This window comes from Mus caroli, unplaced genomic scaffold (assembly GCF_978045245.1).
Source record: "Mus caroli unplaced genomic scaffold, Mus_caroli_1 scaffold_2, whole genome shotgun sequence".
In the NCBI taxonomy this organism is placed as follows: Eukaryota; Metazoa; Chordata; class Mammalia; order Rodentia; family Muridae; genus Mus; species Mus caroli.
This window is the reverse complement of record NW_028227257.1, coordinates 59,558,824-59,575,528: the sequence shown is the minus strand read 5'-3', so window position 1 is coordinate 59,575,528 and position 16,705 is coordinate 59,558,824. Positions and strand designations below refer to the sequence as shown.

Genomic DNA, 16,705 nt, shown 5'->3' with positions numbered 1-16,705 from the left:
CTCTCGGGCTGGAGAGATGGCTCAGAAGTTACCAGCACTCATGACGGGTCACATCTATCTGTGTCTTAGTTCCAGAGGCTCTGACACCCACTTCTGGTGGCTGTGGGCAACAGGCACAAAGACATACATGCAAGCAAAACACCTACACACATAAAATAAAAATACAAATTAAAAGAAAAGAAAACCGGGCTAGAGAGATGGCTCAGTGGTTAAGAGCAATGACTGCTCCTCTGAAGGTCCTGAGTTCAAATCCCAGCAACCATATGGTGGCTCACAACCATCTGTAATGAGATCTGATGCTCTCTTCTGGGGTGTCTCAAGACAACTACAGTGTACTCACATATAATAAATAAATAAATAAATAAATAAATAAATAAATAAATCTTTTAAAAAAAGAAAAAAGAAAACCAAAACTATTAAAATCCAATTTGTCCTGGCACCATAAAGACTGCCCCAGTTGATATTCTAAAAATTAGTAGTAGGCTTAGCATAACTGAGGCACTGAGTTCAATCTCCAGCAGTGTACATACAATACTGAATCCCTACTTTTTACTCCTCCTTGCTGACTACTATGTGTAGATATTATTCATGAGCCAGACCACTTGCTGTTACTGCTTTTACAAATGACAGAGTATATATGTCTAGGCTACAATCTGAACGTCTATATTCTCATGCTGTATTTCATGTACTGAACTCCTAGTTACAAAGATAATGGAGTATGTGGGCAATGACTGGGTCATGGAGGCAGAGTTTTTATAAAATTGGTGTCCTTATAGAGGGTCCTAAAGAGACCCCCAAATCTGTCTTGATCACCGTGAGTAATAAAGTTCTGTTGTTTGCAAGGTACCTATTTCATGATATTTTTTATTATAGCAGCCCAAGCATACTAAGAATATATCCTTAAGGGTATTTTTCTTTTTTAAAAAAAGGTAACATTTCACTTGAAAAAAAAATTACTTTGGATAAAGATGGAGCAGAGACTGAGGGGACAGCCAACCAACTTGCACCAACTTGAGATTCATCCCATGTGAGAGAGCTACCCCCTAATACTATTAATGATGCTCTGCTATCCTTGCAGACAGGAGCCTAGCATAACTGTCTCCTCAGAGGCTCCATTCAGTAGCGGATGGAGGCAGATGCAGAGACCCACAGCAAAACATCAGGGAGCTCAGGAAGTCTAGTGGGAGAGTCAGGGATAGAAGTGGGCAAGTTGCAATCATAGTGTGCCTAGTTGCTGATGCTCTATTCCACACCTGGAAACCATAAAAAAACTCCCTTAACAGGTCACCTCTCCTTCAAGCCTGGGAGGACCCCAGTGCACTGGAACAATAAATTCGTCTTGCTTTTTGCATTGGGAAAAAGAAAAAGAGGAGGAGGAGGAGGAGGAGGGGGAGGAAGAAAGAGGAGGAGGAAGAAGAGGAGGAGGAAGAAGAGGAAGAGGAGGAGGAAGAGGAAGAAGAGGAGGAGGAAGAGGAAGAAGAGGAGGAGGGGGAAGAAGAAGAAGAGGGGGAAGAGGAAGAAGAAGAAGAGGAAGAAGAAGAAGGTGACAGAGGCAAGCTGGAGGTGTCGAGGATGCCACAAGAAGACCCACAGAGCCAACTACCCTGGGACCATGGGGACTCACAGAGAGGGGATTATCAACCAGGGAGTGTGCAGGAGTTGAACCTAGACCCTACACATTTGTAGCAAATGTGCAGCTTGGTCTTCATGTGGGTCTCCTAACAAGCCAAGCAGGGGCTCTCTCAGTCTCTGCTCCCTCCCACTGGATCCCCTTCCCCCTACCTGGGATTGCTTGGCTGGGCCTTAGTGGGGAGGATGTGCTTAGTCCTGCTGGGACTAGATGTCCCAGGGTAGGGTAATACCCAACAGAGGCTTCCCTTCTTTGAGAAGGGGAAGGAACAATGGGGAGAGGAGAGGAGGAAGAGGGCTGTGGTTGACATATAAAGTGAATAAAATGATAAATTACTGAAAACTTTAAAAAAAAAACTACTTTCATTCCTAATTGCATACTGGAGCCTATGCCTGTGCACTGTGTGTGTGTGTGCACGCGCATGAGTGTACGTGCATGTTAGTATATGTACTGGCTAGTTTTGTGTCAACTTGACACAGATCCAGCTGTAAGGCATTTTCTCAATTAGTGATCAAGGGGAAAAGGCCCCTTGTGGGTGGTGCCATCTCTGGGCTGGTAGTCGGTTCTATAAGAGAGCAGGCTGTGTAAGCCAGGGGAAGCAAGACAGTAAAGAACATCTCTCCATGGCCTCTGCATCAGCTCCTGCTTTCTGACCTGCTTGAGTTCCAGTCCTAACTTCCTTGGTGATGAACAGCAGTATGGAAGTGTAAGCTGAATAAACCCTTTCCTCCCCAACTTGCTTCTTGGTCATGATGTTTTGTCCAAGAATAGAAACCCTGACTAAGGCAGTATATGAACACTGAGTGTAGATGCTCTCAGGAATCCAAAAGCATCAGCTCTGGAGCTGGGGTTAAAGGCTGTGAGCCTACAGACATGGATGTGTTGTGAATGGAACTCAGGGCCTTTTCAACAGCAGTGCATGTTTTAATAGCTATGCTACCTCTCCAGTCCCTCCTTAAGATAAAGAACTGGGTTTGTGATATATTCATAAATATATATTATTATACTTTGTTCTCATTTTTATCCCCATGCCACCCTCTTCTCTCAAATTCATAGTTATATAATTATTAACTGTACAAAGTTAGGACAAACTCCTCAGAACTGATCACAGATGATCTTGGGAGGATATTCATAAAAGGATGACTAGCCAACTTTCTACCAACCATATTTTAAGGCTGAACCCTAAGCTTCAACCTCCTTCCCAACCCCCCTCCTCTTTTTTTTTAAATAGCTATCATTTTTGAGACAAGGTCTCACTCACTGTGTAGCTGTGCCTGGCCTAGAACTCACTATAAACCAGCATGGCCCCAAACTCACAGAGATCCACCTACCATGATTAAAGATACATGCCACAGCACATAACAACCACTACTGTAATGAATGGCCTTTTCAACAATATCTTCATATTCCACAAAAGGAAAAGAATAAACAGTGAGAGCAAAGCAAAGTCTGGGGATACTCTAAACTCATCTGTTTCTCTTCCACACTTACAAGTGTACCTGTGTACAATTGTATTTTATTTAGCATCCACTTTCCCTGACATGCCGGCCTCTTCACCTCATTAGAAGACAGGTCACCAAGGCTGTGAACAGAGCTACACTGATCAGAGTCATGTCATCTGGAAAGATGATCCACTTTTACTCTACAGATATTTCTTTTCTGTTTGTCATATGATTTCCCCTGTCTTCCTTTCTTCCATTCTTTATGGTGGTGGTAGAGATGGAACCCAAAGCCTTACACATGCTAGTTAAGTCTTGACCACTAATTCCCACTCACACTCCTGATTCATTTTAAATATCTACCTTTTCCATGACATACACTGAATACTGATGACTGGTATCTAAACCTGACCACTTTGGACCGCATTAGCTAAAAGATCACAGTTTCAAATATTGAAAACAACTGTCAAGGGGGCTGGAGAGATGGCTTGGTGCAGAGATAGCAGAGATCACTTGCTGCACTTGCAGAGAACCACATGATGACTCACAACCATCAACAACTCCAGTGCCAGGGGACCCAATGCCACCTTCTGATCTCCACAGACACTAGACACACGTGTGGTACAAATACATACATACATACAGGTAAAACAGCTATATACATAAAAATCTTGAAAGAGTTTTAAGATAAAATAAGTAGCAATACTGCATTCTACTTTGCACTCAGAAGTGAGAATCATAAGCTGGTGGACTACTTAGTGGGTAAAGTTCCTTTTTCTTTTTGTAAATGAAAATAAATGGTATCATTTACCCCTTCCCTTTCGTCCCTCCAACCTTCCCCATGAACTCTTGCCTCCTCAGCTCTCAATTCATGGTGCCTATTTTTCAACTGTCATTACATATATATGTATCTATCTTTCTAATACATAAACCAACCTGCTTGGTCCATATGATGTTATGTGTGTATGTATGGTTTCGGGGATGAACACTTGCTATTGAACAATCAATTTGAGGGCTCCTCCCTGGTGTGACTAGGATGACCTGGGTTTGATCTCCAGGACTAAGGTGGTAGAAAGAAGACTGTCTCCCCCCCCCCCCCCCCCCCTCTTTCCTTCCTCCCTGTCTCAACTATCAGTAAGAGAAGAGTAGTAAGTATACAGAAAAAGATTACTTCGTATGTAAGAAATACACACTTTACAAATTCCCAGCTTTATCTTGTTCTTGTTGATATCCATCTCTTCCCAGACATCCTTCTCCTGAGGGCGTGGGTGCCCCAGAGATCCAGGCAATTTATCTGGTGATGCACCAGCAGGGATTCCGTTCTCCCCATCACTAAGCTGTTCATCTGGAAACACTTCATCTGTATTTTCTCGAAGCAAGTCTCCTGGGATGGGGGTGGCATTTGCAATTCTGAAAAGTTAGGAGAGCAAACCAGTAAACTTCCAAAGACCAGGATAAAGAGTTACCATAAGACTATACTATGAGCTGGGCGTGGTGGTGCACGCCTTTAATCCCAGCACTCGGGAGGCAGAGGCAGGAGGATTTCTGAGTTCAAGGCCAGCCTGGTCTACAGAGTGAGTTCCAGGACAGCCAGGGCTATACAGAGAAACCCTGTCTCAAAAAAAAAACAAAAAAAACAAAAAAAAGACTATACTACATTTTCGTCTCTAAGTGATAAGTCTATACATAATTAAGAGTTAAATAAAACCTAAAACTCTTTTAACACTAATTTTATGTTAATACTGAAAAGGAAACATTTTTTTAAACTGGGAGAAGTTAAAAATTTGAATATGATTGTCAATGCAAATCTTAATACAACTCACTGATTTGACAATCACTTTTTTGTTTGTTTGTCTGTTTGTTTTTCAAGACAGGGTTTCTCTGTGTAAACCATGCTGTCCTGGAACTTGCTTTGTAGACCAGGCTGGCCTTGAACCCACAGAGATCTTCCTGTCTCTGCCTTCTGAGTGTGTGTACCACCACCTTGGCTAACAATTACTTTAAAAGCCTGAAACATCTGTTCTATTTTCCATGAAGCTCTCATCAATAAAATAAAATAAAATAAAATAATTTGGCATTTTTGCCAATAATAAAAACAATTATAGGGAAGTACTAAGTGTTATTAGTAAATAAATAGGGGTCAGGTGACTTTTTAGTATGAAATGTGTACCACTGTTTATTTTATTTCATTCAATGTATTTTGATTATTTTCACCTCTTGGAACTCAATCCCCAATCTTTGTACAACTGCATTTTATGTTCTTTTTCTCTCTCTTAAACAAAACAAAATAAAACAAAACAAGGGCTGGAGAGATGGCTCAGAGGTTAAGAGCAAGGGCTGTTCTTCCAGAGGTCCCGAGTTCAATTCCCAGCAACCACATAGTGGCTTGTGACCATGTATGGTCTGGTACCCTCTTCTGGCTTGCCTGCATATATGCAGGCAGAACACTGTATACATAATAAATCTTTTTTTTTTTTTTTTAAGGATGTGGTAAAACTATTAAAAAAGGGGGTGGGCTGGAGAAATGGCTCAGCGGTTAAGAGCTCCAACTGCTCTTCCAAAGGTTGTGAGTTCAAATCCCAGTAACCGCATGGTGGCTCACAAAAATCCGTAATGAGATCTTTTGGGGTGTCTGAAGACAGCTACAGTGTACATATAGTAAATAAATAAATTAAAAATAAAACTATAAAAGGATGTGATTCCTACACAGTTAAAAAAAACCCTACAAAAACAGAAATGAAAATCAAACCAACTGGCAAACAACCAATAAGACGAAAGAAAGCCCAAGAGGAAGAGCACTGTGCACTCACTGTCTTCTCACTACTGAGGTCACTAAGCTCCTACCAGGTGTAAGGCCTCCCTCAGGCAACAAAGGAGGAGAAAACCCTTGAGTTTCCCCTTGGGGGAAACTAGAAATTCTGAAATTACAGAATTCATATAGTTCTACATGAGAAAAATACAAAATAGGGATAGGTATTTGTCTAAACACTCCTGTTTTCCTTTCTTTCGAGAGACAGTCTTACTTTGATCCCATACTGGGATTGAGTAGAGCTCTTTCCAAATCCTGGGATGACAGGAGTGTGCTATTATGCATAGCTATATATATTTCCTTTGAATGAATTCCAGGTCCTATTTATATAGTTGACATCACTCAGCCTGCTAGTCCATGACAGCCTTTTACTTTTTGGTCATCAGTCAGTTACTAGACTCAAAAGGCCTCTGATAACTTTATGTTCCATAAATACTAGTGTTTAAAAAATATTTCTGAGCTAGAGAGATGGTTCAGCAGTTAAAAGCACTGACTGCTCTTCCAGGGGTCCTGAGTTCAATTCCCAGCAACCACATGGTGGCTCACAACCATCTGTAATGAGATCTGATGCTCTCTTCTGGTGTGTCTGAAGACAGCAACAGTGTACTCATATACATAAAAGAAATAAAAATAAATATTTTTTAAAAAGGAAAGAAAAAAAGATATTTCTGGCTGAACACAAGATTTAGCAAACAAAGAAACTTCTAACAAGTAACCTGGAATACCTAAACATAGGAAAAGAAGTCTTTAGGGGACTGTCTTGACATATGCTGTTACTGTGAACAGCAAAATAGATAACCTTGTCAGGCACACCTTTAGACTCTGTACTTAGGAGGCAGAGGCAAGTGGATCTGTGTGAGTTCAAGGCTAGTCTGGTCTAAAAGCAAGTTCTAATCAAGTCAGACAGATATAACAAGACCCTGTCTCCAAACAAAACAAAACAAAACAAACTAACAAAACCCCCAAAACAGTAACAACAAAACATACAATCAATCAAAAGAGAGGAAACCTTCTCAGGCAACCACTCTGAAGTACTCCCAAGGCAACAATGTGCTCGAGCATAAATTGTCTTGTTCTAGTTTCCTGCCCTGCCTCTACCTCTGCCTAAGTGGTCAATGTTCAATGATCTCTTTATCAATACTCTAGGTAAACAATCTAGAAAATTCATTCTTTGATCCCTCAATGTTCCAAACTCTCCCCTTACAGCCATCATTCTCCTATAATAGTTCCACTTCATATTTCCCCTTTCTACTCCTCAGGAAATAAAGTCATCTGTCCCCAGCTTTCCTCACCTGTTCTACAATATCACATACTTCAGGGGACTCATCCCTGTCTTTTCCATACAGCTTCTCTTCCTCATGATACAGTTCTCCTTTGTAGTTAATTCCTTAGTTTTCACTCCTTCCATATTGTTTTGTTTTGTTTGTTTGTTTTTAAAGATTTATTTATTTATTATATGTAAGTACACTGTAGCTGTCTTCAGACACTCCAGAAGAGGGAGTCAGATCTCGTTATGGATGGTTGTGAGCCACCATGTGGTTGCTGGAATTTGAACTCAGGACCTTTGGAAGAGCAGTCAAGTGCTCTTACCCACTGAGCCATCTCACCAGCCCTTGTTTGTTTTTTGAGACAAGGTTTCTCTGTGTAGTCCTGGCTGTCCTGGAACTCACTCTGTAGACCAGGCTGGCCTCGAACTCAGAAATTCACCTGCCCCTGCCTCCCAAGTGCTGGGATTAAAGGCGTGCGCCACCACCGCCCGGCTTCCTAAACTCTCTTAATCTAGAGTTTGACAAAAGGAGAGAAACAATTCCTCACCAAGCAAATAATGGCATGTTCAGGAATATGAGCACTAAAGGGTAGGGTAGGAGTTGGTACAGCGCTTGGCCAGCATATCCCAAGGCCCTGCAGTCATCCCTAACACCTATGAACCAAAGGGAAGGAAGGGAAGATGAGAAGAAAAAAGATGGAAAAGAGAGAAAGCAGGGGCTGCAGAGATGGCTCAAAGGTTAAGAGCACTTGCTGATGTTGCTGAAGACTCAGGTTTGGTTCCCAGCACCCACATGGTGGCTCACATCCATCTGTAACTCCAGTTCCAGGGGATATGATACCCTCGTCTAGACTCCACAGGCACCAGACAATAACAATATAGTCGAGTTTAAGCACTGTACAGTTAGAAATCACTAAGACTATGCTGTGAGGTGGTGGCGCACACCTTTAATCCCAGCGTTAGGAAGGCAGAGGCAGGCAGATCTTTGAGTTCAAGGCCAGCCTCGTCTATGGATTAAATTCCTGGACAGCCAGGGCTACACAGAGAAAATCTATTTTAAAAAACCAAAAATAGATAGACAGACAAGAAAGATGATAAAGTTAGTAATGATTTATAAAAGTAAATAAGTAACATAATTAAACATAAAAATAAAAAGAATAATTATAAGGGCTGGTGAGATGGCTCAGTGGGTAAGAGCACCCGACTGCTCTTCCGAAGGTCAGGAGTTCAAATTCCAGCAACCACATGGTGGCTCACAACCAAACGTAACAAGATCTGACTCCCTCTTCTGGAGTGTCTGAAGACAGCTACAGTGTACTTACATATAATAAATAAATAAATCTTTAAAAAAAAAGAATAATTATAAATCATTCTTTCCAGATTCATATATATATTACATATATATATAAGTTGTTCCCTCTACCTACTGTACTGTGAGAGCAACAAGTCACATTAGCTCTAAACTCCCATTTCACAGAAGGTATTTCCTGAATTAAGTAACTCAAAAGCAGAAGTGAGGGAAAGAGTAACTCAAGGGAATGTTTCAGTTGAGGGATTCAGAGCAGACTAAGGAAGTTCTTGCATTCAGAAAAGTACCACTCTGTGAGCTGTGCAGGACATACCCGATAGCAGCAGGGGTCAGGCGGGTGTGCAGCTGAGGGGTGGCAGAGGTGGTGGTGGTTGTCAGGGAGCCGTCAGTTCCACTCTTCTCCCAGTCAAACGGGTCACTCTCAATTACTCCAAAGGTCTTGATGCTATTGTCAAACACGGATGTTAGAAGCTAAACCACAAAGGAAAAAAAACTAGTGTGAGCCAAGAGCAATCCAGGCACGTTCCTCTAAAGAAGATCCTTTAAAAGGATTTATAATGGCGGTTCCTTCAGAGTCCATGGCTCAAAGAAGAAAACACCAAATATATACACATACATACATGTGTGTGTGTGTGTGTGTGTGTGTGTGCATGCTCATGTCTATTCACGTAAACCACTTATCTGGCCATTTATATATTTATAAAGAGGACATCTTCTTCTTTTTTTTTTTCTCCCCAAGACAGGGTTTCTCTGTGTAGCCCTGGCTGTCCTGGAACTCACTCTGTAGACCAGGCTGGCCTCGAACTCAGAGATCTGCCTGCCTCTGCCTCCCAAGTGCTGGGATTAAAGGCGTGCACCGCCACCACCACCCGGCACTCACCCAGGATTTTCTAAATCAAGGTTCTCATGAATTCTTTCAAAACTTTTCATCAGCATTATTGTTACTTGTGTGTATGTGATGAAGTGCACGTGGTATAAGCTACCACATTCAGTTTAAAGCAGCATATTTTTTGTTAAACTGGGATATACAATAAAATGAATTTTTAAAGCACATTATTCAAGACAGAGCAATGAAAATGAGATTCTGAATAATTTGAATATTCTATTTCTTCTTTGTAATTTCAAAATGTTTATGTATTATTTTTCAAATTTAACTAAAATATGTTTTCTAAAGTAATTTGGTTTAATACCTATCCATGGGCAGCCCACAAAGATGTCTGATGCTAGTTTCCAAGAGTCACGGGACATGGACCCAATGGATGAAGGCTCCTCTTATCCTCAGCACAAACTACAGTCCATAACAGTGTCACTTATCTCCATATAAAATTTCAATTTGCTATTTGAAAAAAAATGGAAACAGGATTTATCTGTAGTGTGATATGTTGAATTTCCCTGAGGATCTTGATTTCTGTATTTCAATTGAATAAGTGCAAGCTAATGGATGAACTTATCCCAGAGTGCCATGCCAATACTGGCTTGGCTAACTCAAAGATCATTCAATGCAAAAGAAAGGGACTTATTTTAGTGATACATTAGTAAATCAAACAGGTTAAAAAAAATGCACGTATTTTTTGCTTCTCTGCTCTTCAGAGTATTTCGATCATATGGGAGCAAACCCCAGAAGTTGTACTGCACCCATCCTCTGGGGGACAGACCAGCAAAGTAGAAGATAACAAAAAGAAAAAGTATTAGGAGGATACACAGCATTGACTTTTTCGAGATTTCTGTTTTTAGTAGTTTTAAAGTTTCTTTATCTTAACCTTTATGCGTATGAGCAATTGCCTGCATTTATTCTATGAGTACCATGTGTGCCTGGTACCTAAGGAGACCAGAAAAGGGCATGCTCCACTGGAACTGGAATTATACACAACTGTGACTCACAAAGGTGCCTAAATCATAGGGGCCCAGCACGTAGCTTAGAGGTGGCTTTCATCACAGGGCAGGCACAGCACAAAGATTGAGTGTGGGTTTCTTTTATTAACGTGGCATTCCACAGCATTATCCTCTAAGCCAAACAGTAGCATCTTTTTTTTTTTTTTTTTTTTTTTCGAGACAGGGTTTCTCTGTATAGCCCTGGCTGTCCTGGAACTCACTCTGTAGACCAGGCTGGCCTCGAACTCAGAAATCCACCTGCCTCTGCCTCCCGAGTGCTGGGATTAAAGGCGTGCGCCACCATGCCCGGCTAACAGTAGCATCTTAACCAGACCAGCAATGTCTGTTCAGAAAAGCTCTTAGCTAGGCTTGTTTACTACTTATGGTCCTTCACAGAAGAGTATCCAATATAATTCTGGAGAAGATCCAGCCACTCCTCCCAGCTAGTTGTATGCAAATCTGTCCTGACTGCCGGTGGCCCTGAGGGGAAGAGCAATAATATATAGACAGAGGAAGACAAAGGAGACACCATCATGCGCAGAGTGAAGACTTCCTTTCCAGTATAGCTGCCATCAGGCCACCACACTGCTGGTAGTAATCCTCAATCAGATGCTATAAGCAAGCCCAATAAAATTAGTTTACTGGCTCTCGTGGTGAACTCCAGTGAAAATGAACTCTGGTTTGTCAATGACATTGGTAAGTCTTCTCCCGTGAAGAAAATTCTCATGACAGATCAGAAATTTGTTAGTTTTTATGCTTTATGGTATGAAGAAAATCAGTAAATAGAAGAAAATGTTAGCAGGATGAAAAAATGAAAATGTTATTAGAAATGTTATTAGAACTTACATATGAAGATTGAGACAGCTACGTGTTTCTCTAGAATGGAAAAGAAAACTGAACGGCCACCTGCATGGTCTCAGCACCCAAGATCTTCGAATGTATAACTGAAGGCTGGTTGATTGGTGTCTTCTCTACCAGTACAAGGGTGCTTGCTCACTTCCCAAACACTAGATGTAAATCCATAGGTAATGGTATTTAGCCAATCATATCTCATTAGTGATTTTCTCCTTGACAAACAATTGTTGCCCAGACAGAAAACTTCAGACCCTGGTTCACTTCTGCATCTACCTGCAGCCTATGGAGACAGGCCCACTATTATTTTAATCAGAAAATTTTTTTTTAAATATTTATTTATTTATTATATGTAAGTACACTGTAGCTGTCTTCAGACAATCCAGAAGAGAGCATCAGATTTTGTTATGGATGGTTGTGAGCCAACATGTGGTTGCTGGGATTTGAACTCAGGACCTTTGGAAGAGCAGTTGGTGCTCTTAACCGCTGAGTCATCTCACCAGTCTCTTAATCAGAAAATTAAATGATGGCTAAATTTCTTTTTCTCTTTCTAGAATCAATCTGGAAGAAACTTCTCAATGATTCTAGCCAACAGCTATCAAAATGCCTGAAAGCAGATCCTGGGTCCATTGTTGTGGAGACTAGCCTTGGGGTCCAAAGGAAAAAGAGGAGACAAATGATTTTGTGAGCCCATCAAGAGATTCTAATGGACTTTGACTTGGACATTTAAAAATATTCATGGGCTAGAGAGATGGCTCAGAGGTTAAGAGCACTGACTGCTCTTCCAGAGGAAGTTCAATTCCCAGCAACCACATAGTGCTCACAATGGGATCTGATGCCTTCTTCTGGTATGTCTGAGGAGATCAACAGTGTACTCACATTCATAAAATAAATAAAATGTTAAAAAAAACCCAATTATTACAATATCCTGTGTTGGCTTCTTCTGGTTGCCTTTCCCACTTCCTCGATTCTCTCTCCAGGCACCAGCAAGGGCTTCCTTCTCCTTACACATAACTCTTGTCTGACTGGAACTAACGATGCACTCCTAAAGATCTTCTAGATAGACCCAATGGAGGGATTTACTGACTGGTATACTGAAACCCCATTCAGCTGGAAGCAGTCAGTGCCCCAATTGTGTAGCAATATTTAGGGTTACTTTGTGGATTGGTGATGATGAAAATAGGAGGTAAAGTTGGCTAGGAAGTTTAGGGTAAAAAGACCCTCAAGGAAAGTAACCAGGTTCTCTCTTGGCTAACAAGCAACAAATGCCCTTCTACTTCTTGGCAGCCTTATCTTTGCCAGATTCCAGATTCCAAAAGGGACTTCAATATCTGATCTAGTTCCTACATGATTTTAGGAAAACCTTTTCAGGGCAGGGGAATGTTGAAATAGAAGCTTGTTAAGCAAAAACTTCTGGTCAAGAGTACAGAACTCCTAACCTGTGTGGAAACTCAATTTTCCATTTATGTTACATCAATTCGTTGGCCAGGGTACCACCCTGAAGAAGGCAGCATGGCCTTAAGCTAAAGAGCCAACTCCTTGTATTTGGACCTCCTTCAGAGGCTCACAGTGATCACTGTCACCAAATAATCCCTGGTCACTTTCTGTCTCTAAAGACTTCAGAAAGTCAGCATACACTGGCTGAGTTTTAAAAGAAAAACAGAAAATGTATAATAAAAAAGGAGAAATTATAAGATCCCCCTCCCCATCAAAGAAGGCTAGCCTGCTAAGGACCAAAATTCCATAAGCTCTCTCACCTTGTAAAAGAATTTTAAAAGAAATTTAAAAATTTTGTTGTTGTTTTGTTTTTGTTGAGACAGTGTCTCACTATGTAGCCATGATAGCCTAGAACTTGTGATGTAGGCAAGGCCAGCCCTCAGCTCTCAACTCACCTACCTCTGGCTCCCAAGTGTTGGGATTAAAGGCATGAATGAACAACTGTGCCTTGCTAGAAATTCAAATACTTTAATCTTACCTACCACTTTTGCTTACCCAAAGACCCTGCTGCATCCCCATAACATAATGACCCCTTCTTAGTTCCTGAAGGGGCAGGGAGGCAGGGAGGCAGGGAGGCAGGGAGGCAGGGGGGCAGGGGGGCAGGGGGGCAGGGGGGCAGGGGGGCAGGGGGGCAGGGAGGCAGGGAGGCAGGGAGGCAGGGGGGCAGGGGGGCAGGGGGACAGGGGGACAGGGGGACAGGGGGGCAGGGGGGCAGGGGGGCAGGGAGGCAGGGAGGCAGGGAGGCAGGGAGGCAGGGAGGCAGGGAGGCAGGGAGGCAGGGAGGCAGGGAGGCAGGGAGGCAGGGAGGCAGGGAGGCAGGGAGGCAGGGAGGCAGGGAGGCAGGGAGGTAGGGAGGCAGGGAGGCAGGGGGTATCTCTGTGAATTCCAGGTCAACCTGGTCTTCATAGACTTCAGTCAGGGCTACACTGAGAGACCTTGTTTCAAACAAACAAATAATTAAAAGTTCAGTTCAAGAAATTACTTCTGAGGGCTAGAGAGTTGACTCAGTGGTTAAGAGCATTGACTGTTCTTCCAGAGGTCCTGAGTTTAATTCCCAGGAACCACGTGGTATCTCACAACTGTCCATAATGGTATCCAATACCTTCTCTCTCAATTCATACAAGCCTACATGCAAATAGAGTACTCATATACATAAAATATGTAAATAAAGAAATCCTTTAAGAAATTACTCCTAGCCGGGCATGGTGGCACACGCCTTTAATCCCAGCACTTGGGAGGCAGAGGCAGGTGGATTTCTGAGTTCGAGGCCAGCCTGGTCTATAAAGTGAGTTCCAGGACAGCCAGGGCTATACAGAGAAACCCTGTCTTGAAAAACCACCCCCCCCCCAAAAAAAATCTCCTATACATCTGGGCTGGGTTATCAATTAAGTAATGATAGTAATGTTAGGACACACAGGTATTCCAAGATGAGGATGACACTTGACAACATCAAGCCCAATCACACAAGTACAGTGAGAATGAAAGGAGAGAAGGTCACAGGGGTAGGGACAAAGAAGTGACCCACTCCACACTTACATCTAAGTCAAGGCCATCATTGTCTCTATCTTCCTAGCCACTACACTGCAAGTAGAACTTGACCAGGGTGGCTGAGCTCTGCCTCATAAGCCAAGGTGTTTTAGACAAACATCCATACCTGCTCTTCCCTTGACTACAAAGCCTGTATGCAAAGGAAACCACTTGAGAGTTGCCTAGTAAAGCCACAAAAAACTGACTTGTGTATAACATAATCAAGAAGTCTAAGTAGTGCTTAGACACACATTGCCTCTCTTCTTTCCACTGCACTGCCTCAACATCTTCCCAACTCAAGTCTCCTTTGCTTTATTGGGATGCATAAAGCTGAAAGGCTATCCTCTTAAAATACAAACAGGGAATTAGTGAAATGGCTCAGCTGATAAGGACACTTGTTCCAAGCCTGACAGTAGTTTGATCTTTAGATTCTACATGTAAAAAGAGAAAGCTGGTTCCCACACATTGTCCTCTGATCTACACATGCATTTTGGTATGTAAACTTCCTTACATATAAATATATAAATGTAAATTTAAAAAGAAACACAAAAAAGATCAACATATCCCTGGGTTCTTTTGTTGTTGTTATTGCTGTCATTTTTTTAAACACTTTCAAGACTTCCTGTTCACTTAGAATAAAATTAAAACTTTATTTTTAAAAAAAAATTATTTTATGTATATGAGTACACTGTAGCTGTCTTCAGACACACCAGAAGAGGGTGTCAGATCTCATTACAGATGGTTGTGAGCCACCATGTGGTGGCTGGGAATTGAACTCAGGACCTCTGGAAGAGTGGTCAATGTTCTTAACCGCTGAGCCATCTCACCAGCCCCAGAATAAAATTCAAACTTCTTGAAACAGTTTATAAAGCCCTACATCATCTGGCCTCCAACCTAATCTCAAGCCATTTATTCCCTTCATTTATGATATTGAGCTCTTATTTCAATCCTCTTCTTACATCAGGATTTAAGCATCTGCTTGCAACATTCTTTCTCTTAGTTTTCTTCTCCACAGAACCAACACAGTCCCACATTTGGGGTGGAGGGTGCTACCTTAAACACCTATTACCTCATTACTCTTTAACTAAGCATTCTTTGCTTTAAGCAGCCCCTCAATACTTTAAGTCACACATTATTAAGAATTGGGGACTTAGATTAGTAGCAGAGTACTTACTTAGCAAAGACAAGGCTTTATGTTGGCCCCAGCACTAAGAGGGGTAAATAAACAAAAACAAAAACAAAAAAAAAACCCAACCCCAAACCCCCAAACCACAAAACCAAACAGACAGACAAACAAAGCAAATCCCAGGAAACAGAAATTATCAGAATCACAGAATCCCACAATTGCTGTCAATTCCCCAAATCAAGAAGTAAGACATTTTGGTGTAGCTTCTACTTAATGGGTATATTCCTGTATCCCAGAACCTGGGACTAAGAAGTAGGTAGATTTTTGAGTTCAAGGTCAGCCTCATCTATCTAGTAAGTCCCACAAAAAGAAGAGTTACATAGTGAGACCCTGTCTCAAAAACAAACAAACAAACAAAAAACAAAAACAAAAACAAAACAAAACAAAAACAAAAAAAACCCCAAAACCAAAAAATGTTTGTTTGCTTGATTCTGTACTTATATTTATATACTTTTTCCTTATATTCCCTGTTCAAAGAACAAAAGCAATAATCTCAATGTAAGACTCGATTAACTCAACATCTATTAAAAATACAGGTGCTAGCATTAAGAAATGTATCTGGGGAGATGATTTAGGGGTTAAAGTGCTTGCCATGGAAGTGTGAAGATTAGGGAGTTCAGATCCCCACATGCAAATTGCCTTTCTGTAATTAGTGCTCAGGGGACAGAGACAGGGATCCCTGGGACAAATGGGCTAGCTAAAACTAGCATTATTGGTTAGCTCTGCGGTCAACTGAGGGACCCTGCCTCCCAATATTAGCCTTAGGTCTCCACATGCAGCCCCTACACACAAATCCACATATACACGAGTGAGAGGAGAAAAAACAAATCTTGTTTCTCGAGGACTTAAAAACTGATTGATCCCCTGGTAATAGACACCTTGTTGGTACTGGTGTTCCTATTATCATTCAGGGCAGAGCAGTTGGTGGTCTTTTGTTCATCTTAGCTTGATGCATGACTTGGTGGTCAAACATTTCTTATGCCTAGGACTCAAATCAAATCAAATCAAATCAAATCAAATCAAATCAAATCAAATTCAAGCAGCACAGTGCAGGAGGAAGACAGAGACCTGTGGAACACCATACCACCCACAGACCTGCTCTCTTCAGCACTTGACACAGATGGGCCACAAACACGCTATTGCTGCCACACCTCACCACTGAGCTGGGCTTGGAGGATGTCAACAGTGGAGACCACCACAATGTGCAAGCATGTGGTGGTTAGATGTGAGAGAAAGAAAAGTGGAGCAGCATAAGCAGTGTGATGAGAGATGGAACTGGAGACTCAAGGGTGGACAGGAGTAGCCTGTTGTGAGTGG

The 16,705-nt window shown here is 41.8% G+C and overlaps 1 protein-coding gene across 9 annotated transcripts in view; it reads right to left on the bottom strand.

The window, feature by feature from the left end:
• The window catches only part of Ttbk2 (tau tubulin kinase 2), a 124,447-nt gene that overhangs the window by 19,663 nt on the left and 88,079 nt on the right, over nt 1–16,705 (bottom strand). For all 9 annotated transcript variants that reach the window (XM_021155967.3, XM_085834532.1, XM_021155971.3 and 6 more), the window contains 2 exons: nt 8,768–8,925; nt 4,263–4,479 (listed from right to left, as the gene is read on the bottom strand). In XM_021155967.3, coding sequence (XP_021011626.1) covers nt 4,263–4,479; nt 8,768–8,925 — 375 coding nt within the window. The remainder of the gene's footprint in view (nt 1–4,262; nt 4,480–8,767; nt 8,926–16,705) is intronic.